The 25769-nt window shown below is 51.1% G+C and overlaps 1 protein-coding gene and 1 long non-coding RNA gene across 3 annotated transcripts in view; one reads left to right on the forward strand and one right to left on the reverse strand.

Annotated features, from left to right (window-relative positions):
* Window positions 1-25364, reverse strand: part of LOC140408884 (uncharacterized) — a 315648-nt gene extending 290284 nt beyond the window's left edge. For both annotated transcript variants that reach the window (XR_011940232.1, XR_011940231.1), the window contains exon 1: window positions 25179-25364. This is a non-coding gene — a long non-coding RNA (uncharacterized lncRNA). The remainder of the gene's footprint in view (window positions 1-25178) is intronic.
* Window positions 25365-25500: 136 nt separating this feature from the next.
* vsig10 (V-set and immunoglobulin domain containing 10) overlaps window positions 25501-25769 on the forward strand; it is a 46695-nt gene continuing 46426 nt past the window's right edge. Inside the window, exon 1 of the mRNA XM_072496739.1 lies at window positions 25501-25573. Coding sequence (XP_072352840.1) covers window positions 25504-25573 — 70 coding nt within the window. The 5' untranslated portion in view covers window positions 25501-25503. The remainder of the gene's footprint in view (window positions 25574-25769) is intronic.

Genomic DNA, 25769 nt, shown 5'->3' on the forward strand with positions numbered 1-25769 from the left:
CCAAATGAACCATATGCAATGTGTGTGCTCATGGTCTTTTATAATTGCCATCTGCACTGCGCTCATCAGGAAATTCTCAGTCTAGGAAGTGGACATACTCCATCACGTTATCAGCCCCTTCATTCCTCAGCTGTCAGCATTCAACATTATGTTTGTTATTAATCATAAATGAGATTTTTTGTTCATCCAGTGACATCCTTGTCTTTGGTTTATCATGGTTATACCAAAGAAATAATGGAATGAATATTATTGAATCAGCTAATGCTATCCTTGTCTGTCAATTTGTGAAAGTCCAAATTTTGGTCACCATAAATCTTATACAATATTTTATTTTCAAGTATACTGTACTTTTAATTGTGTGGAGGCAGCTAATTTTTTGTGTGATTATAGAATGTAACTGGACTGAGAGGAGTTGCATAAGCACTACTGAGTAAACAAGTCTTAGACTTGATAGGTAAAGGCAAAACCAAGACAAAATTTGTCAATAAATATTTTCTGTATGTTATACTTCAAGAAAGTTTTAATGATAATTATATTAGTTGTGTAATGCATTGTGATTTATCCTTATTTAAATGTTGGTGCAATCTACCATTAATCCATCTCCACTGCCATTTCTGTGGATGTTTTCCATGATTCCCATAAAATCAAAGGAGACTCTCATTGGTTAGTCGATAAAACCACAGCATAACTAATACTTGTATTATAAAACTGTAAAATGATTACTCTTGATCATGGCATTTTTTAAAAAATGGAATTAAGCCACATTGAAAGAGCTCTAGGTGTAAATGATAAATTACAATTGTCTTTGTTCTGGAAATTTTCCACAAAATATTATTTTAAAAGAGTTACCATATATCCAATAGAATTGGACGTCACTGTGGCAAACTTGGACAGGCTCCTGGTATGTATGATACATTTCTGGGACCATTTTTTTTATACTGCTATGTTACAAAGAAAACAAGACCAATCTAGATACTTGGCAAATATTCAAAGGAAACCCTTCGAGCAATGTTTATTTACAGTTTCATGCAAAGCTTAATTATGGAAGGAACGGCGGAAAATTATAAGCTATACTGGGTGCAGAATCGCCTGGTATGACCTACTCTTGATTCAAAATTGCTTAATTCAGATTATTTGATAACAGGAAAATTCCTACTTTGCTTATTTACATTGCCTGATGCATATTAATGAATAATTCTAATCTTTGTTAACACAAAAATATAACTATATGGATAATCAGCAGCAGAACGTAATTAACTGCAGACTGTCTTGTCACAGTGCGGTAATGATGCCATGAACATTGTTTTCCGTGAAAGTTGTTATACACCAAGATCCAGGAAAATGTATGTCAGTGCTGATTGTCAAAAGTCCAAAAACTGACCCCAACATAAAATGAAAAAAACCAAATAGATAAATTGGAAATAATACAAAGTGATCTAATCTGTAATCTAATCTTGCAGTTCAGATAGTGAATACAAGTATCCCAAGGTTCACTCTTGCTGTTTATGACATCACTTAAATCCCTTGATCATATTACAGCCTTGAAATAGCTCCTCTATGTCTGTGATCTATGCATTATGGTGAGCTTTTGTGTCCAGTGGGACACAGTGACTGGGCTAAGTTCACCACAATCTTTCATATATGTAGCAGCCAAAAGATGCTGAGAATTGTATTTGAATGTTTTGCTTGCACTGCTTTGTTAAAGCATGCTCCCAGAACTAACTTTTTGCATTTAAGGAAATGGTTGCGAGATGATTTTCTGACCTCTGCTGAAAATAATATACAATATAATTACTGAAAGATAGCTCAGTACTATTCAAATGATTAGTTCCAGCCACTAGATGACAATACAGAGATACACTTCATAATGATACTATCATGCCTAATACTAAAGCACCACACAGTGGCAAGAAACGTGTGCAGTACAAATACATTTACAGTGCAGTACATATGGCAACGAAAGGAGGCATTATGTGAGGAGGGAAAAGAAAGAGAATCCTACATGTTAAATTTAGAAAGCATCTAATGGTGCAGTCACCTTCCAAATTAATGCAATGGTTAAGTTAAAATTCCAGTAAAGGCCTAGATCTCTACACAGAAAAATTGATAATATGGCTGAAGTTTATGCTCATCACAGACAAGTATTCCATAAGGAGCAAGCCGCAATATTAGTGATTTCCAACTATTACTTTATATGAGGTAGCAGCAACTAATAATGGGATTGAATTTTAAATGTACCAATTTAAAACAACTGCTGTCCCAAATTCACTTGGAAGTGCCATTTCAGATCAACTTCAGCTTTGTGATCTGTAACTGTTTGTAATGTTTAACTCTGACTGTAGTGCATGTGTGGAATTTTTAAATTTATGATATTTCTGTGACAATAGATTCTATCTATGGGGGTGTTAGTTCCTATGGTCACACAATGACTTTTCTTAACATTAAACCAACAAGTATGGAACTCAGTGGCTGCCTTAGTATTTTGGTGTGTTTATTTCTGCAGATTGCTGTAGCTTTAAAATGCAGGAAAGATTTAGGGAGGTAAGTTATTTTAAAATTATTTTTCATTAATGTACATCATGGACTATCTTTAAAAATGTTTCATGCTGAATGTTGTTAGTTATTTGCTCTGGCTTTGTTAAACATGAAAGACGCGTTGTTTCTGAGGATGGGCTTAATTCAGAGCAGTCAGTGATTGCTAGCTCTGACTGGGAAGGGGTCGGAGAACACAGCTTCTGGGCAAGCTTTTATCACTTACCAGATGGCAGGGATGGAGGATTGGGGACAAGTAATACAACAGGGAGCCACAAATGCAAGTGCACCTCTGGGGAAGTTTCCCAGTGAGGAGCTGCGAGTCAATTGACTTGCTTGTCCCATCGCCTTGAGGACAGCACAGTGGCTAGCAATGCTGCCTCACAGCGCCAGAGACCCAGGTTCAGTTCCAGCCTTGGGTGACTATCTGTGTGGAGTTTGTACTTTCTCCCCATATCTGCCTGGGTTTCCAGCGGGTGCTCCAGTTTTCTCCCACAGTCCAAAGATGTGCAGGTGGATTGACCATGCTAGATTGCCCCTTAGCATCCAAGGGATGTGTAGGTTAGGTGGGGATCAGGGGATAGAGCGAGGGAGTGGGCTTGGGTAGGATACACTTTAAATGGGTCGGTGTAGACTTGATGGCCGATTGGTCTCCTGTGCTGTAGGAATTCTATGTTTGGATAATTAAAAGCCGACAATAAATGCTATTTTAAAGGACTGCCAATATTTGTTCAGACAGGGTTGTTGACGACCACACTGCCACCTTCATTGAGGCAGCCTCGCTGTAGCAGCCTGTGAGGGGGAGGGGGAGGGGGGTGCATGGGATCCACTGGAGCCTAAAGAAGGGGTGCACTGATCACAGGGCATGAAGAGCATCCCCGGAGCCCCTGCAATTCCCCCACCTCAGAGGAATTTCCGCATCAGATACTCAGCCACCTGAATTTTTATTTTTAGTTTGCTTACCAGGAGTGAGTTGGGGATCTGCACAACCTCCTTCAACAGCGACCACTGGTGAAGTGGTGGCATAGTGGTATTGTCACTGGACTACTTAACCAGAGACCCAGAGATATACTCTGGGGACTCAGGTTCAAATCCTGCCACTGCAGATGGTGAAATTTGAATTCAATAAAAAATCTGGAATTCAAAGTATAATGGTGACCATGAAATCATTGTTGATTGTTGTAATAACCCGTCTGATTCACTAATGTCCCTTAGGGAGGGAAATCTTCTGTCCTTACCTGGTCTGGCCTACATGTGACCCCACAACCACAGCAATGTGCTTGACTCTGAACTGCCCCCTCAAGGGCAATTGGAAATGGGCAATAAATGCTGGCATGTCCCATGAACGAATAAAACATTTTTTTAAAAAACCTCTCCAGGTGAGCGCTACTGGCCTGTGGATGGTTAATTGGGGCTGGCAGTTTCGGGGAGCCAACCCGCTATCTTTAATTGCACTGTGGACCCATAGGAGGCAAACCAGCAGGTGGTGAAATTGCCAGGACTATCCCACAGCCAAAGTGTGGGCTCAACATCTGCTTCCTGGGCCAAAGTCGGGATTCTGAAGCCTGTGTTAAAATTCTCCGAGGCAACAGGATGACTGGTTGAATCCATACAATCTGTAGCAGAAAATGGATCAGGTAGTTTTTGGAATAACTTGTTTGAAAATGGATCTTCCCTGAGTTCATTTTTGTTCCTTTCTCATGAAATAAGGAGCATGGGAAATTACATTACTGAATAAACTGAATTCTGTACATTCTTCACCAGTGATGGGCAACTTAGGCTAATACGTCAGCCGCATAAGTGGCCCTCCTTTTGCAGAACAAGGTGCTGTCGAGAGGGCAGGGTCTCGGAGATCTACAAAGAGCACGCCCCGATAGGAGAAGTCAAGTGGAAGTGGGAGGAAGAGCTGGGAAGGGAGTTGGAGGCTGGGCTGCGGGGGAAGGCTCTGAGGAGAGTGAAGGCATCCTGTCTGTGCAGAGTCTACACATTCTCCCCGTGTGTGTGTGGGGGTTTCCTCCGGGTGCTCCGGTTTCCTCCCACAGTCCAAAGATGTGCAGGTGAGGTGGATTTGCCATGATAAATTGCCCTCAGTGTCCAAAATTGCCCTTAGTGTTGGGTGGGGTTACTGGGTTATGGAGGATAGGGTGGAGGTGTGGGCTTGGGTAGGGTGCTCTTTCCAAGAGCCTATGCAGACTCGATGTGCCGAATGGCCTCCTTCTGCACTGTAAATTCTATGATTCTATCATCTTCGTGTGTGAAGGTAGTCCATAGGACACATAGGTGGCCAGCATGAGTAGGTTTTTTGAGGGGGCAGAGGATAGGTGTGGACAGTGCGTGGGAGGACCCGCGAACCATGTCCACATGTTTTGGCCAGTCTGGAGGGATTCTGACGGGGGTTTGCTGACGTTATGTCTGAGGTGTTGAGAGTGAAGGTGGTCCCGAGTCTAGAAGTGGCCATCTTTGGAGTGTTGGAAGACCTGGGGGTCCAACGAATCTTGTTGGAATGGGGGTCTCGGGGCTGCCAAAACCGGCGGCTTGTGTGAGTGAACTCTCAGAATTCCTCAGATTGGAAAAGATCAAGTTCGCCTTGAAAGGGACTGTGGGAGGCTTCCGGTGACGGCGGGCGGGAGGCGGCCGCGCAATGGAGGGCTCCCGTTCGGCAACGGCATTTTCGGGGCTTTAAGCCTGGTCCCAGGGTCCGCGAAGGCGGCAGAAGCAGGGAGAAGGCACGGAGGAGGCACAGTGAAGACACAGGAGGAAAAAAAGAACAAAGACAAATGTTGAGGGTGAACAAGAAAACGGCTGAAAAAAAAACAGCTGGAGGTCCATCGGGGAGTGGAAAGGCCACCGCGGGGTCACCAAGGAAAATGGAGGCTGGAGCACCAGGGAAGGCCGCACTGCTTACGGCTGAAGAAATAACTAAGGTGATGGCTGCAGAATTTGAAAAGCAGTTGGCGCAGATTGCGAAATGCATGGAGACGGTGAGGAAGGAGATGAGGGAGGTTTTGAGTGTGCTGGTGGAGGAGGCGGTTTCCCCGGTGAGGACGGAGGTGGCGAGCGGAGGTGCGAGAGCAAGGGGAGGCGCTGAAGGAAGTGGAGGAGACGTTATTGCAGCACAGTGATCAACTTGCCTCGATGGGGAAGGAGATGCGGAAGGTGATGGACATTAACAAGGATCTGTGAGGAAAAATGGAAGATCTGGAAAACAGATCCAGGCGACAGAATTTGAGGATTGTGGGGCTGCCCGAAGGAGTTGAAGGACCGAAGCCGACTGAGTATTTTGCCGCGATGCTGGCAAAACTATTGGGGGAGGGGGAGGATCCCTCCCGATATTAACTGGATCGGGCTCATCGGTCGTGGAGGCCTGTACCAAAGGCGAGTGAGCCGCCAAGGGCAGTGTAAGATTAAGGGTGACTACGGGTAATCCCTGATTCCTTTTTGTCATTTGTTTAGGTAAACATGCGGGTTGAGGTTCAGGGGTTGGTGGGTAGATGGGATCGTTGTTATTATGGGGACTGACATATCTTACTGATTATTGTTTATTGTTGATGGATGTAAATGTTGGGAGAAAATGTGAAAAAGGAGAATTTTTAAAAAAAAATGTTTTTAAAGAAAAGGACTGTGGAGGGGTTTGCCCGGAGATGGAAGCCGTTCATCAACTACTTCAAAAACAGTTAAGATGTCAGCAGTGGGGGGGTGGGGTTGTAACAGGAGATTGGGGAGGTGGAAAGTAGCAGCAGGGAGGGGGGAATGATGGAGTGTTTGATACTTAATAATCATTTGAATTCCTGTTTGCTCTCTTTGGTTGTGGTTGTGTTGATGTGTATATATATATATATATATTTATATATATATAAAAAACTGCCTTAATAAAAATATATTTTTAAAAAATATGTCCTTGGGGGGTCGGAAGGGGAGGAAGGGTTTCACTCAAGGTGGAGGTAGTCATCGCTGTCTTTAAAGATCTGTTTGTTGCCAGCAATTAAGGGGAGGAGGGGGCAGAGACTGGGGGATTTCTTTGTGGTTATAATTAGTTTATACAATCAAAAATGACAAATTGCCTATAATATATCTGAATGTGTTTTATATGTTTGTGGAATTTTCTGTATTGTTTGGATTAAAATAAAATTATTCAAATGAAAAAAAAGGAGTGGCCCTTCTTCATCTCAGTGAGCCGCAAGATTGAAATCAGGCACTTCCGGTGGCGCCCTCGAGGAAGCAGGTCGCAGGTCGGATCGCTCCCGCCCGCGATGGGCAAACGGACCTTTTAAACTGACTTTTGCGGGACCTGCCGACCTGGTTAGGTGGGGAAGACGATAGGTGAGAGGCTCCCCCCCCCCCCCCCCCCCCACCCCCCCAGGGTATGTGCAACTGGACCAGAAGTGGTCGAGTGGAGTGGCAAGACTCGAAGCAGGAGCAGCGGGGACCCCAGGCCAGGCAGCGAAACATGGCGGACGGCAGGGACCAGGGATCGGAGGCTCACTGGCCAAGGGAGCAGCTGATGGAGTTTTTTAAGAACTGCTTCGCCGAATTGAAGAGGGACACGTTGGACCCGATGAGGGCGATAATGCACCGAATGGTCGAGGTGCAGGCAGTCCAGGAGAAGGCGCTCAGGGAGGTCGAGGTGAAGCTCTCCAGCCAGGCGGACACAGTGGCGGAGCTGGAACACTAGGTGGAAGAGCTGAACGCCCGCCAGAGGAGGATGCAGGAGCAGCTTGAAGAGCTGGGGAACAGAGCGAGGGGGCAGAATTTGAGGATCGTCGGCCTCCCCGAGGGCTGCGAGAGGTCGGATGTGGGCGCATATGTGAAAGGTATGATCGAGGCGCTGATGGGGCCGGAGGACTTCCCCCGATTCCTGGAGTTGGATGGGGCGCAGAGAGAAGCCCAGGACGGGTGACCGACCGAGGGCCTTGGTGGTCCGCTTTCACTGGCTTGCTGACAGGGAACGTGTGCAGCGATGGGCCAAGGCGGAGAGGAGCAGCAGATGGGATAATTGGGAGGTGCGCATCTACCAGAACTGGGGAACGGAGCTGGCCAAGAGGCGTGCAGGATTCATCAAGGTAAAGGCAGCCCTCTACAAAAAGGAGGTGAGGTTTGGAATGCTGTATCTTGTGAAGCTTTGGGTTACGTTTGAGGAACTCCACTACTACTTTGAGACACCAGAACAGGTTTGGACTTTTATTAAAGAAAAGAAGCTGGACTTGAACTAACGGGCACTTAGTTTTCTCAGTGCTGTACAGTGGCGGCGGTCTGTTAACCTAATTTGCTCTGACTAGGTGTGGACTTTTATTAAAAGAAGAAGCTGGACTTGAACTAAAGGACTCTGGGCTCTCAGAGCGTTTGTGTGGCGGCAGTTTGTTAAATTATCCTGTACTGTAATGTTTTATCCAAGATTGTTTTCAGCCGGGACAGAGAACCTTTTGGCGGGAGATCGGGGCCTCGTAGAGGGGGATGGGCTAGGGGCTGGTTAAGGGACTTGAAAGGGCATGGTGAGATACAATCAGGTTAATGGGTCCTTGGTGTGTGGGGGGAGGGCCCGTGCGATCGGGTGGGAAACAGACAGGCACCAAGGGCAGGGGTCAGTGTAGGTCAGGGGGCCCCAGGGAGAGTAGGAGGAGGGGTGGGCTAGGGCCAAGCGCAGGGCTGGCCTGGCAGGTCAGGCCTCGGGGGTGGGGGGGGGCAACCGGGTAGGAGAGCAGAGGAGATTTAAGTGGGCAAGGGGGGGCTGTCTAGGGATCCCCCGGGGGAGAAGGTCGCTTGCAGACTCTCGAGGAACAGCGCAGGAAACCGACAGCAGCAACACCCGAGGGGGGGGGGGGGAGAAGAGTGTTAGAGCCACGTTGATTTAGTTGAACACGTGAGGCGTGGCAAACAGCTGGCAGGGCAAGTGCTTTATTAACATGTTTATTCTTTCCCACTGTTCGTTTTCACTATGTCAAGGCTCTTTGCATAGGGCCTGATTTCTCTCTGGAAAAGTTACAAATTTATTTTAAATTAAAAATTTCACAAAAAAAAAAGATTGAAATCAGGCTAGTTCACTAACCATGACCCCACGAAGAAGACTGAATACATTTAATACACACCAAATATTTCATAACAACAGAAAATGCTTGATCATTTATATATTAATACAACTCTCATCAACTTCAAATGGTAAAAACAAAATAAATATTTATGCTTTGGACGCTCTCACAGTCAATGTTGTTAGCAATCAGCATGCACCTCACTTCACTAGCCCACCTTGCTTTACGTAAGTATTACTTCAGTCATACCGGTGGGAAGAAACCTACACGCACGGAAATCAGTGGAATGTGGCAACCCTGCACAGGAAACCTACGCATACACAGGGAAAACGTGCAGAGTCCGCACAGACAGCAACCCAAGCCGGGAATCGAACCTGGGACCCTGGTGCTGTGAAGCAACAGCACTAACTACTGTGTCGCCTTAAATGGCCGCACTCCAAACCCAGATGGGCCGCATATGGTCCCCAAACCGCAGGTTGCCGACCACTCTGCTATGAAATCCTTGATAATGGACTCTATGTATAGGCAATCTTGTTAGCCCTTCCTCAAGCTATATGTAACCAGCTGGCTCTCTCTCTCATGGAGAGGCCAATGGTCCAGTGAGCAAGACAGGAGATTTGCAATCTTCGATCTTCTCTTGTAAATACGGGATTAAATACCTCGAAATGATTTCAGCTTTTCAGCTTTGATGAGTCAACTATATTTCATTAGTGTAAACTCCAGAAAAGAGAGACCTGGAAGAATGGTCACTGCCAACCCAGCTGACCATCTAGAATAGAACAATCGTGCTACGGGAAATCATTAAGAAATGGTAGGTTAAATGCACACATGCCAACTTATTTTCTCCCAGAATACAACCTTAAAATTAAAAATCAATCCACGTGGAGCAGAAAATGTTATCAATTGTTGCTATCCAGGGCAGCTGCATCCACCAAACCGTTAAAACAGTTAAGCATTGTATTACAGTAGATTAGCAATGAAGAGTCAATCTAAACTGACAATGGGCAGCCATCTAAAATCGGTGCAGTTGAAGATTGTTTTATCGTACCTCCAATTAGGATTCTGTGTGAATGGGCATTGTGAACAAAGTATTCGTAGAAAGTCTACCGATCTTGAAAAAATATTATGATGAATTTTCTGACTTCTCAGATATTTGAATGAAACCCAAAACAAGCATCTAGTTATGTAGAAACCGACACAGAAAATAGAAGCAGGAGGAGGCCACTCAGCTCTTCGAGCCTGCTCCGCCATTCACTATGATCATGGCTAATCATCAAGCTCAATACCTGATCCAGTCTTACCCACCATATCCCTTGATCCCTTTATCTCCAAGAGCTATATCTAACTCCTTCTTGAAATTACATAATGTTTTCGCCTCAACTACTTTTTGTGGTAGTGAATTCCATAGATTCACCTCTCTCTGGGGGAAGAAATTTCTCCTCAGCTGAGTCCTAAAAGGTTTACCCCTTATCCTCAAACTACAACCCCGAGTTCTGGATACCCCACCATCGGGAACATTCTTTCTGAATCTACCCTGTCTAATCCTGTTAGAATTTTATAAATTTCTATGATATATCCTCACACTCTTCCAAACTCCAATTAATATAATGCTAACCGACTTAGTCTCTCCTCATATGACAATCCCGCCAACCCAGAAATCAGCCTGGTAAACCTTTGCTGCAATTCCTCCATAGCAAGAACATCCTTCCTCAGATAAGGACACCAAAACTGCACCCAATACTCCAGGTGTGGCTTCACCAATGCCCTATACAACTGCAGTAAAACATCCCTATTCCTAATCTCAAATCCTCTCGCTATGAAGGCCAACATACCGTTTGCTTCTTTGCTGCCTGCTGTACCTGCACGCTTACTTTCAGCGACTCATGCACAAGGACACAAAGGTCACGCTGCGTATTCACCTTTCAGTTTACACCCATTCAAATAATAATCTGCCTTCCTATTTTTGCTACCGAAGCAGATAACGTCACATTCATATACATTATTTTGCATATGCCCGCTCACTCAGCCTGTCCAAATCCCATTGAACCATCTCTACATCCTCACAGCTCATCCTCCCACCCAAATTTGTATCATCTGCAAATTTGGTGATAATACATTTAGTTCTCTCATCCAAATCATTAATATATAATATGAACAGTTAGGGTCCGTGCACAGATGTCTGTGGTACCCCACTAGTTACTGCCTGCCAATCAGAAAAAAAAAAAATTATTCCAACGTCTTGCTTCCTGTCTGCTAACCAGCTTTCTATCCATCTCAAGCCACTACCCCTAATCCCATGCGCTTTAATTTTACATGCTAATCTCTTTACGTATATACATATTACATACTTTGTTGGTCGAAAGCCTTCCGAAGTTCAAATAAATCACATCCACCAGCTCTCCCCTTCATCGACTCTTCTAGTTATATCCTCAAATATCCTCAAAGAATTCTAGTAGATTTGTCAAGCATGATTTCTCTTTCATAAATCTATGCAGACTTTGTCTGATTATACCACTGCCTTTAAAATGTTGTGCTATGAAATCCTTGATAATGGACTCCAGCAACTCCCCTACTACCGATGTTAGGTTCACTGGTTTATAGTTCCCTGTTTTCTCTTTACCTCCTTTTTTGTATAGTGTGGTTATATTAGCCCTACCCTCCAATCTTTAGGAACTGTTCCAGGGTCCAAAGAAATTTAGAAAATGACCAGCAATGGATCTACTATTTCTCGGGCCATTTTCTTAAGTACTCTGGGATGAAAATTATCAGGTCCTCAAGATTTATCCACCGTCAATCTCATTAATACCCCAAAACCATTTCTTTACTAATATTCATTTACAGTGTAGGAGGAGGCCATTTGGCCCATCGCGTCTGCGCCAGCCCTTGGAAAGAGCACCCGCCAACCTATCCCTGTAACCCAGTAACTCTGCCTTTTTTTGGACACAAAGGGCAATTTAGCATATCCAATCCACCTAACCTGCACATCTTTTGACTGTGGGAGGAAACCGAAGCACCCAGAGGAAACCCACGCAGACACGAGGACACGGGGAGAACGTACAGTCTCCAAACAGTGACCCAAGCCGGGAATGGAACCTGGGACCCTGGAGCTGTGAAGCAACTGTGCTAACCACTGCGCTACCTTCAGCTCCTCACAAAATCTTGTGTTACTCAGAACTTCTGGTACATTATTCATGTCTTCCTTTGTGAAGACAGAAGCAAAGTATGAATTTACTTCCTCAGCTATTTTTTTCTTCATAATGAATTTCCCCCGTTTGTGACTGTAAGGGGGCCTACATTTGTTTTTATCAATCTTTTTCTCTTTCCATAACTATTGGAACTTTTATAGTCAATTTATATGTTCCCCGCTAGCTTACTTTCATACTGTATTTTCCACTTCTTAAATCGATCCCTTGGTCCACATTTGCTGAATTTTAAACTGTTCCCAATCCTCAGGTCTATTGCTTTTCCTTGCTAATTTGTATGCCTTTTTTTAAAATCTAATACTTTCTCTAATTTTCCTCGTAAGCCATGGTTTGGCAACAGTTCCCTTTTTACTCTTGTGCCAAATAGGAATAAACAACTTTTGGAGTTCACCTAATTGTTCCTTGAATGCCTGCCTTTTCCTGTCCACTGTTCTTCCTTTCAGTAATACTTCCCAGTACATCATAGCCAACTCATGTCTCATACTTTATTGAGATTCAGGACCTGGTCTCAGAATCAACTACCTCACTATCTACCTCAGACAGTAAAGGTGGAACCAAGGGATTGAAGTACCATTGAGTTGGACAACAGAGATGTGTGGAACTAGGGTGGTTTGGAGCCAATTCAGTGCTGTGGGGGAGTGGAAATGTGATTGGAGAGATTCAAATAGGGAGCTGTGGATAAAATGAGTATGGATTTGACAGGTCGAGCACATTCAAGTATTTGGCAGAGGAAAGGGTGGTTGTTGATGGTGCGATCGTTTGCAATGACAGAGGGGATGAAGGTGATTTTTGAAAAGAAGGGGATAAGGAAGTGGCCTTCTTCTGCACTGTCATGATTCTATGATTCTGTGAGGTGAATTTTAAATGGGAGTGATCAGAGATCTTGATCACGGAAACAGAGAATCCAGGGTTGAGGGAGTACATAGAACATAGAACGATACAGCGCAGTACAGGCCCTTCGGCCCACGATGTTGCACCGACATGGGAAGTCAAAAAACAAAAGCCATCTAACCTACACTATGCCGTTATCATCCATATGCTTATCCAATAAACTTTTAAATGCCCTCAATGTTGGCGAGTTCACTACTGTTGCAGGTAGGGCATTCCACGGCCTCACCACTCTTTGTGTAAAGAACCTACCTCTGACCTCTGTCCTACATCTATTACCCCTCAGTTTAAGGCTATGTCCCCTCGTGCTAGCCATTTCCATCCGCGGGAGAAGGCTCTCACTGTCCACCCTATCTAACCCCCTGATCATTTTGTATGCCTCTATTAAGTCTCCTCTTAAACTTCTCTCTAACGAAAACAACCTCAAGTCCATCAGCCTTTCCTCATAAGATTTTCCCTCCATACCAGGCAACATCCTGGTAAATCTCCTCTGTACCCGCTCCAAAGCTGCCACGTCCTTCCTATAATGAGGTGACCAGAACTGTACGCAATACTCCAAATGCGGCCGTACCAGAGTTTTATACAGCTGCAACATGACCTCATGACTCTGGAACTCAATCCCTCTACCAATAAAGGCCAACACTCCATAGGTCTTCTTCACAACCCTATCAACCTGGGTGGCAACTTTCAGGGATCTATGTACATGGACACCAAGATCCCTCTGCTCATCCACACGTCCAAGAACTTCACCATTAGCCAAATATTCCGCATTCCTGTTATTCCTTCCAAAGTGAATCACCTCACACTTCTCTACATTAAACTCCATTTGCCACCTCTCAGCCCAGCTCTGCAGCTTCTCTATGTCCCTCTGTAACCTGCAACATCCTTCCGCACTGTCGACAACACCACCGACTTTAGTGTCGTCTGCAAATTTACTCACCCACCCTTCTGCGCCCTCCTCTAGGTCATTTATAAAAATGACAAACAGCAACGGCCCCAGAACAGATCCTTGTGGTACGCCACTTGTAACTGAACTCCATTCTGAACATTTCCCATCAACCACCACCCTCTGTCTTCTTTCAGCTAGCCAATTTCTGATCCACATCTCTAAATCACCCTCAACCCCCAGCCTCCGTATTTTCTGCAATAGCCTACCGTGGGGAACCTTATCAAACGCTTTACTGAAATCCATATACACCACATCAACTGCTCTACCCTCGTCTACCTGTTCAGTCACCTTCTCAAAAAACTCGATAAGGTTTGTGAGGCATGACCTACCCTTCACAAAGCCATGCTGACTATCCCTAATCATATTATTCCTATCTAGATGATTATAAATCTTGTCTCTTATAATCCCCTCCAAGACTTTACCCACAACAGACGTGAGGCTCACCGGTCTATAGTTGCCGGGGTTGTCTCTGCTCCCCTTCTTGAACAAAGGAACCACATTTGCTATCCTCCAGTCCTCTGGCACTATTCCTGTAGCCAATGATGACATAAAAATCAAAGCCAAAGGCTCAGCAATCTCTTCTCTGGCTTCCCAGAGAATCCTAGGATAAATCCCATCAGGCCCCGGGGGACTTATCTATTTTCAGCCTGTCCAGAATTGCCAACACCTCTTCCCTGCATACCTCAATGCCATCTATTCTAATAGCCTGGGTCTCAGCATTCTCCTCCACAACATTCTCTTTTTCCTGAGTGAGTACTGACGAAAAATATTCATTTAGTATCTCGCCTATCTCTTTAGACTTCACACACAACTTCCCATCTCTGTCCTTGACTGGCTCTTCTCTTACCCTAGTCATTCTTTTATTCCTGTCATACCTATAGAAAGCTTTTGGGTTTTCCTTGATCCTACCTGCCAAATACTTCTCATGTCCCCTCCTTGCTCGTCTTAGCTCTCTCTTTAGATCCTTCCTCGCTACCTTGTAACTATCAAGCGCCCCAACTGAAACTTCACACCTCATCTTCACATAGGCCTCCTTCTTCCTCTTAACAAGAGATTCCACTTCTTTGGTAAACCACGGTTCCCTCACTCGACGCCTTCCTCCCTGCCTGACCGGTACGTACTTATCAAGAACACGTAGTAGCTGTTCCTTGAACAAGCTCCACATATCCAGTGTGCCCAACACTTGCAGCCTACTTCTCCAACCTATCCCCCCCCAAGTCATGTCTAATGGCATCATAATTGCCCTTCCCCCAGCTATAACTCCTGCCCTGCGGGGTATACTTATCCTTTTCCATCACTAACGTAAACGTCACCACTTTGTGGTCACTGTCCCCAAAGTGCTCACCTACCTCCAAATCTAACACCTGGCCTGGTTCATTACCCAAAACCAAATCCAATGTGGCCTCTCCTCTTGTTGGCCTGTCAACATATTGTGTCAGGAAACCCTCCTGCACACATTGTACAAAAAACGACCCATCTGATGTACTCGAACTATATCTTTTCCAGTCAATATTTGGAAAGTTAAAGTCTCCCATAATAACTACCCTGTTACTTTCACTCTTATCCAGAATCATCTTCGCCATCCTTTCCTCTACATCCCTAGAACTATTTGGAGGCCTATAGAAAACTCCCAACAGGGTGACCTCCTTTCCTGTTTCTAACCTCAGCCCTAACTACCTCGGAAGAAGAGTCCCCATCTAGCATCCTCTCCGCCACCGTAATGCTGTTTTTGACTAGCAGCGCCACACCTCCCCCTCTTTTGCCTCCTTCTCTGAGCTTACTAAAACACCTAAACCCCGGAACCTGCAACAACCATTCCTGTCCCTGCTCTATCCATGTCTCCGAAATGGCCACAACATCGAAGTCCCAGGTACCAACCCATGCTGCCAGTTCCCCTACCTTATTTCGTATACTCCTGGCATTGAAGTAGACACACTTCAAACCACCTACCTGAACACTGGCCCCCTCCTGCGAAGTCAAATCTGTGCTCCTGACCTCTATACTCTCAATCTCTCGTACCCTAAAACTACAATCCAGGTTCCCATGCCCCTGCTGCATTAGTTTAAACCCCCCCAAAGAGCATTAGCAAATCTGCCCCCCAGGATATTTGTGCCCCTCAGGTTCAGATGTAGACCATCCTGTCTGTAGAGGTCCCACCTTCCCCAGAAAGAGCCCCAGTTATCCAGAAATCTGAATCCCTCCCGCCTGCACCATCCCTGTAGCCACGTGTTTAATTCCTCTCTCTCCCTATTCCTCATTTCATTATCACAGGGCACGGGCAACAAGTCTGAATACGAGTACAGAGGGAGTGTTTGAAGGGGATTTTGAAATCAGAGTAGAGAGATCAAGATGAGTTGAGGTGGAGATTGAAATCACAGAGACGATGACTCACTTGGTGCAGTGCCTGAGGGGAATAGTGGCAGAACATCTTTGGGAGAAGCTTTTGATTGGGCAGTAAAGTATTTTAAAGCAAGCAGGGTGAAAAAAGGATGTGGTGCTCAAAGGATTAATGAAACTAACACCAATTTTCCCCACACCCTATTGCGTCTTCATTCACAAGGAGAATACTGCAAGTGCTGGAAACCTGAAACTAAGGGCGCGCTTCTCTGTCCTCATTGTGCTCCTCCTCGAGCGAAACAAGGCCGGTGAATAGCGGGAGAGGCCAAAAATAAGAACCGTGCCCAATGCCAAACAGCTTGCGATGCAACCGGCCCGCTCCCATAGGCGAAATCAGGATCCCGCTGTAGCATGATGAGAAACCAATTGTCACCACTTAAGCCCTATTTCCATAGAATTAACAGGAGCAACCGCATAGCCAATGGCCTCCTGACATTTATTGGCTTCCCCAGCAAGTGATCACGCTGGCACTGATTAGTACTCCTTTTTAAAAATGTGAATCTGGCGGAAGAGCGTCTGGAGGGAGCCGAGAAGGTGAGTAACCATCTTTGCTCATAGGCAAAGGGCCAAGGGGTGCTTGGCTTGCCGACCCAGTGCTCGGTGGACCCTCAGCTGGGGGGGCGAACCCTCCACTGGGATAGGCTGCCATGGGAAGGGGGGATGGGGTTGAAGGGGCAACTGCGTGCAGCACAACCATGCCAATCGTTGGATCATGTGTACCCATGCCGGGGGGCAACCCTCAGCCCTGCCCGTCTGCCCTACTGAACACACTGACTGCTGAGGCCTCTGGCCGTGCGGCTGAAAGCTATTGATAATAGAGATTTGGCAATCGTAGTTAAGTGAGCACTTCACACAACCCAAGTGATTACCGTGGCTGGGCAGGCCATGTAGCATGTGGGAGCGATTGCCTAGCATCCTGATCAGACCACGATGCGTGGACACTGTGCCTGAATACTGCAGGAGGCACCACCACACACGCAGAAGCCAACTTCCGAACACCCAGGGGATGGGACACAGCTCTGGGAACATGCCTTAGGCCCAATTATCTTCAGGTGCTTTCATCAATGTTCTTCCCTCCATCATAAGGTCAGAAGTGGAGATGGTTGCTGATGATTGCAAAGTGTTCTGCACCATTCACAATTCCTCAGATAATGAAGCAGTCTAAGCCCATATGTGGCAAGATCTGGACAATATTCAAGCTTGGGCTAATAAATGGCAAATAATATTTACACTCCAGTGTCAGGCAATGACCATCTCCAACAGGAGTGTGTTGGAATACAAGTCAGGAGTGTATTGGAATACTCCCACTGCTTGGGTGACTCAACACAATCCAGGACAAAGCTGCCCATTTGCTTGGCACACTATCCACCGTCATCAACATCCACTCTCTCCGCCACTATACCATCCACAAGATGCACTGCAGCAACTCACGAAGGTTCTTCAATAGCAACTTTCAAACCTGCAACCTCTAGCATCCAGAGGACAAGGGCAGCAGATGCATAGGAAAACCACAGCCTGCAGGTTTCACTCCAAGCCACACACCATCCCTGACTTGGAACTCTATTGCCATTCCTTCACTGTTGTTGGGTCAAAATCCTGGAACTTCCTCCCCCTAACAGTACTGTTACCTACACCACATGGACTGCAGTAGTTCAAGAAGGCAGCTCACCAACACTTTCTCAAGAGCAACCAGGTGTGGGCAATGAAAAATGCTGGTTGAGCCAGCGACACCCATGTCCCATGAAATAATTTTTAAAAGCTTCTGTAATATTGTGTTTGTCTTTTCTTACCTCTCAGCTCAACTCTTCTATTGGTCTGTGATCCACATTGCAGCTTCTGCCAACTTCAGTTTATCTAAATTTCCACTGCCTATACCCTAACTCACACCTGGGGCGTCATTCTCCGACCCCCCGCCGGGTTGGAGAATGGCCGTTGGCCGCCGTGAATCCCGCCCCCGCCCCCGCCCCCGCCGAAGTCTCCGAAGGGAGAAAAGTCGGCGGGGCGTTAATGGCGCCGCTGCCGCGGAGAATGTCACGGGTCTGCGCAAGGCAGACGATTTTCGGCCTGCCGATATTCTCCCTTCCGGATGGGCCGAAGTCCCGTCGACGTGATGACCGTTCACGTCGCCGTCAATCAAACCTCCTTTTCATCGGCGTGACCCGGTGCTCCAGGCTCACGCCGACCAGCGAGGAGGTGAGTGACGGCCTGGGGGGTTGGCTCTGGGCAGGAAATGGCGTGGCCGCAGACTGATTGCGTGAGGAGAGGTGTGTCTCGGCTTGTGTGTGTGTGTGCGCGGCGGGGGAGGGGGGGGGTGGTTACAGTAGGCTGGGCTCCGGGGGAGTGCCGGGAGGGGGTCCGTGCCGGGGTGGAGGTTGGGGGGGGGGGGGTCCGTGCCGGGGTGGAGGTTGGGGAGGGGGTCCGTGCCGGGTTGGGGGGGGGTCCGTGCCGGGGTGGAGGTTGGGGGATGGGGGGGGGGTCCGTGCTGGGGTGGAGGTTGGGGAGGGGGTCCGTGCCGGGGTGGAGGTTGGGGAGGGGGTCGTGCCGGGGGTGGAGGTTGGGGGGGGGGTCCGTGCCGGGGTGGAGGTTGGGGAGGGGGTCCGTGCCGGGGTGGAGGTTGGGGGGGGGGTCCGTGCCGGGGTGGAGGTTGGGGGGGGGGTCCGTGCCGGGGTGGAGGTTGGGGGGGGGGTCCGTGCCGGGGTGGAGGTTGGGGGGGGGGGTCCGTGCCGGGGTGGAGGTTGGGGGTTTGGGTCCGTGCCGGGGTGGAGGTTGGGGGTTGGAGAGGGGGTCCGTGCCGGGGTGGAGGTTGGGGAGGGGGTCCGTGCCAGGTGGAGGTTGGGGAGGGGGTCCATGCCGGGGTGGAGGTTGGGGGGGGGTCCGTGCTGGGGTGGAGGTTGGGGAGGGGGTCCGTGCCGGGGTGGAGGTTGGGGAGGGGGGTCCGTGCCGGGGTGGAGGTTGGGGAGGGGGGTCCGTGCCGGGGTGGAGGTTGGGGGGGGGGTCCGTGCCGGGGTGGAGGTTGGGGAGGGGGGTCCGTGCCGGGGTGGAGGTTGGGGGGGGGGGGTCCGTGCCGGGGTGGAGGTTGGGGGGGGGTCCGTGCCGGGGTGGAGGTTGGGGGGGGCCGTGCCGGGGTGGAGGTTGGGGAGGGGGTCCGTGCCGGGGTGGGTGATGGGAGGGCAAATGAGTTGGTCCACCTGGCCAGGTGCCAGCCTCCAACAGTTGGACCCATGCGGTCCATGCCACCTGGCTGGGGGAGGAGGGGATATGGGCAATGATGACATGTCGTCGTTCCCCTCCCCCCCACCAGGCCGTCATGTTTCAGACCATCCAGCGATGTTGGCCGCCGTGGTGGCAGCCGCTCATGTCTATGTTGCCCTGGATGAGGAGGAGGAGGAGCGTGCCAGAGAGGCGGCGCAGGCTGCCGCAGAGGGGCAGGCGGCAGCCGCCCAGGCTGGAGGGACACCTGACCGACAGGACGAGGAGGGGGAGGAGGGACGTCGCGGCCCCACGGCAACAGAGGCACCCGAGGGCGCCCCGTGTGTACCGGCCCCGGCAGTCATACCAGGACCTCACGGACCGGGAATGCAGGAGGAGACTCCGGATGAGCCGGGAAACCGTGGCACACATCTGCCACTGCTGGCACACCTGTCACCGCGTGGCACTGGCGGGGGACACCCTCTCCCTGTGTCCGTCAAGGTTACGGTGGCCTTGAACTTTTATGCAACGGGGTCATTCCAGGCACCGAGTGGGGACCTGTCCGGCATATCGCAGACATCGGTGCATCGGGGCAGTGACAGATGCCCTTTATGCCATGGCGCACCGCTACATCCGCTTCCCCGTGGACCGGGGCCAGCCAAGATGCCCGGGCCGTGGCTTCTCTGCCGTTGCCGGGTTCCCCATGGTCCAGGGCGCGATCGATGGGATGCACGTCGCCGTGCGGCCACCTGCAGAGAACAGGGCCGTGTTCACTAATAGGAAGGGGACCTATTCAATGAACGTACAGGTGGTCTGCGACCACCGCATGATGATCCTGCACGTCTGCGCCCGTCACCCAGGCAGTGTACACGACTCATTCGTGTTGTCGCGGTCATCCATCCCCGGCATGTACGAGGGACGCCATCCCCGGCTGAGGGGCTGGTTGCTGGGCGACAGGGGCTACCCATTGCGATCGTGGCTGATGACGCCTATACGGAGGCCACGCAATGAGGCGGAGAACCGCTACAATGATGCCCATGTAGCGACAAGGGGAGTGATCGAGAGGTGCTTTGGCGTGCTGAAGATGCGTTTCAGGTGCCTGGACCTCTCTGGGGGCGCCCTCCAGTATCGGTCAGATAGGGGTCGGCCGCATCATTGTGGTGTGCTGCGTCCTGCACAACATAGCCCAGCAGAGGGGCGATGTGCCGCAGGCAGAGGAGGGCGGAGTGGAGGAGCAGCAGGAAGAGCCCAGTCCTCCCAGATGAGGGGGATGGGGGCAATGGTCAGGGCAGACGGGGTAGACACAGGCGGGTGGCTGTCCACCGTTACCGGCTGGCCCAGCGGGCACGGGACAGACTGATAGACGCCCGCTTCACTGACTAGATGGGCGTGGGAATCGGGTAGTATGGCCACAGACCGCACACCCATGACAACAGCCGACCACCCACACCCCCAACCCATCCACCCACCCAGCACCCTCACCCCCCTCCCCAACCCCACACACCCCACCCGCATGCACACCACCCCCAATTGCCGATCCACCGGCGGCACAACGGGCCGGGCTCACCCAGTTGCGGGTGGACGCGTGTCTATCGCAGGCCATGGAGAATGATGACAACCCGCCTCCGATGAGCTCCTGGCTCTACATCGTTGGACTATGTCTGACCCATGGCCACAGTACCACCATCCACCCGGACCATCCCTGCATGCGGCTGTGACACTGCAGCGCACGGTCCCGTCCTCTGCCCGGGGGATGTTGATGGCGGCCCAGGGGGAAGGGGGCAGACTCACCTGGGGCTGAGGTAAGACCACCCCTCACACACACACTTGCGCTCAACGTACATGACACCCCCCGCACACTTTGGACAGGGCACAAAGGCAGCTGCGGTAGGTGTAACATTTACTTTAATAACCAAAGGAGTTCATGCACGTGCCCTAGCTCCTAAAACTCATCTGTGCCCTGCACCCGTGCCAACTTACTCAGTGTCTAATTGTTTGGCCTTACGGGCCCTTTGACTACGTCTACGTGGTTCCCCAGACGGTCCAGCAGAACTGGAGGTGGGACTCCTGTGATTCCTGCCCTCTGACACTGGATCCCTTTGGCGGCCGTTTCCTGGGGCGTCCTGGCCTAGATGGGCCAGGCTGCGGCCCGGGCGACTGGGATGGCGAGCTGCCAGCCTGTCCTGCCCGTTGCCCACCCGATGCACCTGGGACGGAAGGGGGGGAGTCCGAGGTGTCGCGGTGTACCGGGACCTCCCCTACAGAGGGAGCCGGGACGGACCACACCACTCCTCCTCCCTCGGGGTGCCCGATGGCCCCCAGGCCTCTACATGGGTGGGGGATGCGAACGGACTGGCCATCCGACGCGCCCCCGACATCTGGCGCTGCCAGTCCTGGAGGCCCGTGCTGGTATCGACAGGGGTCTGCAGGTTTGCAGCCATGGAGCCCAGGGGTGTTGTCGAACCCTGTCTGCGACAGTGCGACGGCCAGCTCGCACATGGCCACTGCGCCGATGCCCTCAGCGATGGCCTGCTGAGACTGGCCATGGCCTGCAGAGACTGGGCTATGGCCTGCTGAGACTGGGCCATGGCCTGCTGAGACTGGGCCATGGCCTGCTGAGACTGGGCTATGGCGTTGAGCGCCTCTGCCATCTGGCGCTGGCACTGGCTCATGGCCTCCTGTGAGAGGGCAGCCATTTCCTGGGCCACAGACGCCGCCTGCACGGAAGGCCCCAGGCCTCGCAAACCGTTCCCCATGTCTGACACCGTCGCACCCATTGCCTCCACCGCGGACGCCACCCGTGCGGTGTCAGCCTGGGTGGCACGCATGACCGGGACCACTCCCAGCTCCTGGACGCGGGTGGACTCCTCCACCTGCGACCGCAGCCGCCGCAAGCCACCCGTCACCCTATTCGCTCGTCTCCGTGTCGGTGGTTGCATCGGATCTATGTGTGGTGTGGTAACTGCAGGAACCCGGGATCCATCTGGGCGGCAGATGTTCGCTTGGCCTGGGCTGCCCTCCGACCGCCCGGTCCCTCTGCTGCTCCTACCTCCACCTGCTGTACCGGGACGGCTGTGTTGTGCGCACCAGTGAGTGTACCAGACGCCTCATCACTAAAGTGCCCAACCGTGGTGAGTGTTTCTGCGATGGTGGAGGGTGTTGGTGACAGCAGTGGCGTTGTGTCGTGCTCTTCGTCCCACTCTGAGTCCATGGCACTTTGGGGTGGGGGTTCGTCTCCACCCATCCACTCTGAGTCACTGTCCGGTATTTCGTCTTCCCGGGTAGGGTTGTCCCGGGTAGTGCTGTCCCGGGTAGTGCTGTCCCGGGTAGTGCTGTCCCGGGTAGTGGTGTCCCGGGTAGGGGTGTCCTGGGTAATGGTGTCCTGGCTCGGATGTGACGGGGGCCTGTGGCTGCCCCCCTCATCGCTGGGTGGTCGCTCCCGCACGTGACGGGGGTGTTGTCTCCCTGTTTGCTCCAGGTCTCTCCGTCTCCGTGGTGTGCGAGGGGCATCCTGCGGGCGTCGCATGCTGGAGGGTCCGGGTCTCTCCGTCTCCCGTGGTCTCCGAGGGGCATCCTGCGGGCGTCGCATGCTGGAGGGTGCGGGTCTCTCCGTCTCCTGTGGTCTCCGAGGGGCATCCTGCGGGCGTCGCATGCTGGAGGGTGCGGGTCTCTCCGTCTCCTGTGGTCTCCGAGGGGCATCCTGCGGGCGTCGCATGCTGGAGGGTGCGGGTCTCTCCATCTCCTATGGTCTCCGAGGGGCATCCTGCGGGCGGTCTGCATCTGCGGGGATGGGTGCCTGGACGTTTGGTCCTGCGATACACAATGAAGCATGCATGGTTAGACATCAGGCAGTGATCAGGTGATACGGGGGAGGGGGATATAGGGGAGGGGGGATATGGGGGAGGGGGATATGGGGGGAGGGGGGATATGGGGGAATATGGGGAGGGGGGATATGGGGGAATATGGGGGATATGGGGAGGGGGGAATATGGGGGATATGGGGAGGGGGGATATGGGGAGGGGGGGATATGGGGGAGGGGGGATATGGGGAGGGGGGGATATGGGGGAGGGGGAATATGGGGGATATGGGGGAGGGGGGGGATATGGGGGAGGGGGGATATGGGGGAGGGGGGGATATGGGGGAGGGGGGGATATGGGGGAGGGGGGGATATGGGGGAGGGGGGATATGGGGGAGGGGGGATATGGGGGGAGGGGGGGGGAATATGGGGGAGGGGGGAATATGGGGAGGGGGGGATATGGGGAGGGGGGATATGGGGGATATGGGGGAATATGGGGGGATATGGGGGAGGGGGGAATATGGGGGAGGGGGGAATATGGGGGAGGGGGGAATATGGGGGAGGGGGGAATATGGGGGAGGGGGAATATGGGGAGAGGGGGGGGAATATGGGGGAGGGGGGAATATGGGGGAGTATGGGGGAGGAATATGGGGGATATGGGGGAGGGGGATATGGGGAGGGGGGATATGGGGGAGGGGGGAAATATCGGGGAGGGGGGAATATGGGGGAGGGGGGGATATGGGGAGGGGGAATATCGGGGAGGGGGGAATATGGGGGAGGGGGGGGATATGGGGAGGGGGAATATCGGGAGGGGGGAATATGGGGGACTATGGGGAGGGGGGGATATGGGGGATATGGGGGAGGGGGGATATGGGGGAGGGGGGGATATGGGGGAGGGGGGATATGGGGGAGGAGGGGGAGGGGGATATGGGGAGGGGGGGGATATCGGGGAGGGGGGAATATGGGGGAGGGGGGGATATGGGGGAGGGGGGATATGGGGGATATGGGGGAGGGGGAATATGGGGGAGGGGGGAATATGGCTGGGGGAGCGGGGAGTGGGGGGATGGGACATGTTTGCTTTTTTGTTCACAGTGGTTTCCTATGGGGGAGGGGGGTGGCTAGGGGAGGGGGTGGGGATATGGGGGGAGGGGGGGATTTGGGGGAGGGGGCATATGGGGGAGGGGGATATGGGGGAGGGGGGCTATGGGGGAGGGGGGCTATGGGGGAGGGGGGGCTCATGGGGGAGGGGGGCATGGGGGAGGGGGGATATGGGGAGGGGGATAAGGGGGAATATGGGGGAGGGGGGTTATGGGGAGGGGGGGATTTGGGGGGGGATGGGGGCATATGGGGGATATGGGGGAGGCTCACCCTGCCTGCTCTGACGAGGTCGTTCACCTTCTTGTGGCACTGGGTGCCTGTCCGTGGTGTTAGGGCCACAGCGGTGACGGCCTCTGCCTACTATCCCTCCACAGACGCCGGCTGTGGCGTGGGGCAACTCTGCGGCCGTGCCCGGGATACAGGGCGTCCCTCCTCTGCTCCACCGCGTCCAGGAGCGCCTCCACATCGCGTGACTCGAACCTCGGGGCTGAGCGACGGCCAGCCATCAAGCCGGGTGTTGCGGTCGGCTGTTCCGGTCGGATGGGGGGGAGCTGCGCGGCCTTATGAGCCGTCACGCCGTGCAGCGCGTATGACGCTGCACGGCAGGTGAACCACTGCGCAAGCGCGGATCCCGTTACGTCGCTGCTAGCCCATTTCGGGCCGCAGACTATCGGCCCATTTTTATGACGTGACGCAAGTGGGATTTGGCGCGTTTTTTTGTGCCGATCGGCGGACTTTCCGCCGATAATGGAGAATTTCGCCCCAGGTTCCATTCAACCATCATCTTTGGGCTCATTGACCTAAATTGACTTTGTGAGACAGTGCCTCAGTTCAATATCTCACGAAAAGCCAAACTTTCATCCACTCCCCACTGCTGGAGGACACATTTTGCATTGCTGAACATACTGTAACAAAGGGACACAAACTGCATTTCAGTTATACTCCAGAACGGCAAAGGCCCACTTTAGTTCCAGTTCACAGAACCAGGCACCTGTGGTGTCATTCAGGTATCAGTTAAAAGAGCGTTGGGAGATATGTACAGTGCACTTTTAAAAAGTACTTCTTGAAGGCCAGATAACGTACTTAATAAATAAATAACTTACATTTATATCATGACGTAAGTTTGTCTCCCAGCTCAGAGCCAGTAAATTGCTACATGAAGAGCAATCGCTGTTACAATGTGTGTCGCCAAGAGTGGGATTGAATTTGGACCTCGGCCATATTTTGTTTCCCTTGGATTGTGGTGGCAGACCTTCTTACCTGGGAGGATCTTCACTGGCGGCTCTCTCGAGCTCAGTTTACCTTGCGCCGACAGGTGTGGGGGGGTCTGATGAGTGCCGGCGCGTGCGCAGACGCGCCAGCAGGAAGTGCTGAAGGTTATTGTCTTCGGTTGAAAGTTGTTCAGTCAGCCAGCCAGGCGGAGGCACAATGGGGCGGCACCAGTTGTTTACAGCTCGCTGTTCTCTCGGTCTAACCTTGTGTACTCTGGTTGGGGCAGGTAAGGCTTTTTTGTGGCTCATTTTTCAATGTAACTAACCGAGCGCTCGACGAGTTTATATATTAAAAACAATTTTTTTTCGGTGTGTTCCTTCCTATTGTGGGACGAGTCAGGGTTCGACATGTTTTTGCAGGTTGTTTTGAATATTTTACCTGCACGACTCCAAGAACCGCATTTTAGACTTCTTTGAGGTTTT

Source organism: Scyliorhinus torazame, chromosome 1, assembly GCF_047496885.1.
Source record: "Scyliorhinus torazame isolate Kashiwa2021f chromosome 1, sScyTor2.1, whole genome shotgun sequence".
Lineage (NCBI taxonomy): Eukaryota > Metazoa > Chordata > Chondrichthyes > Carcharhiniformes > Scyliorhinidae > Scyliorhinus > Scyliorhinus torazame.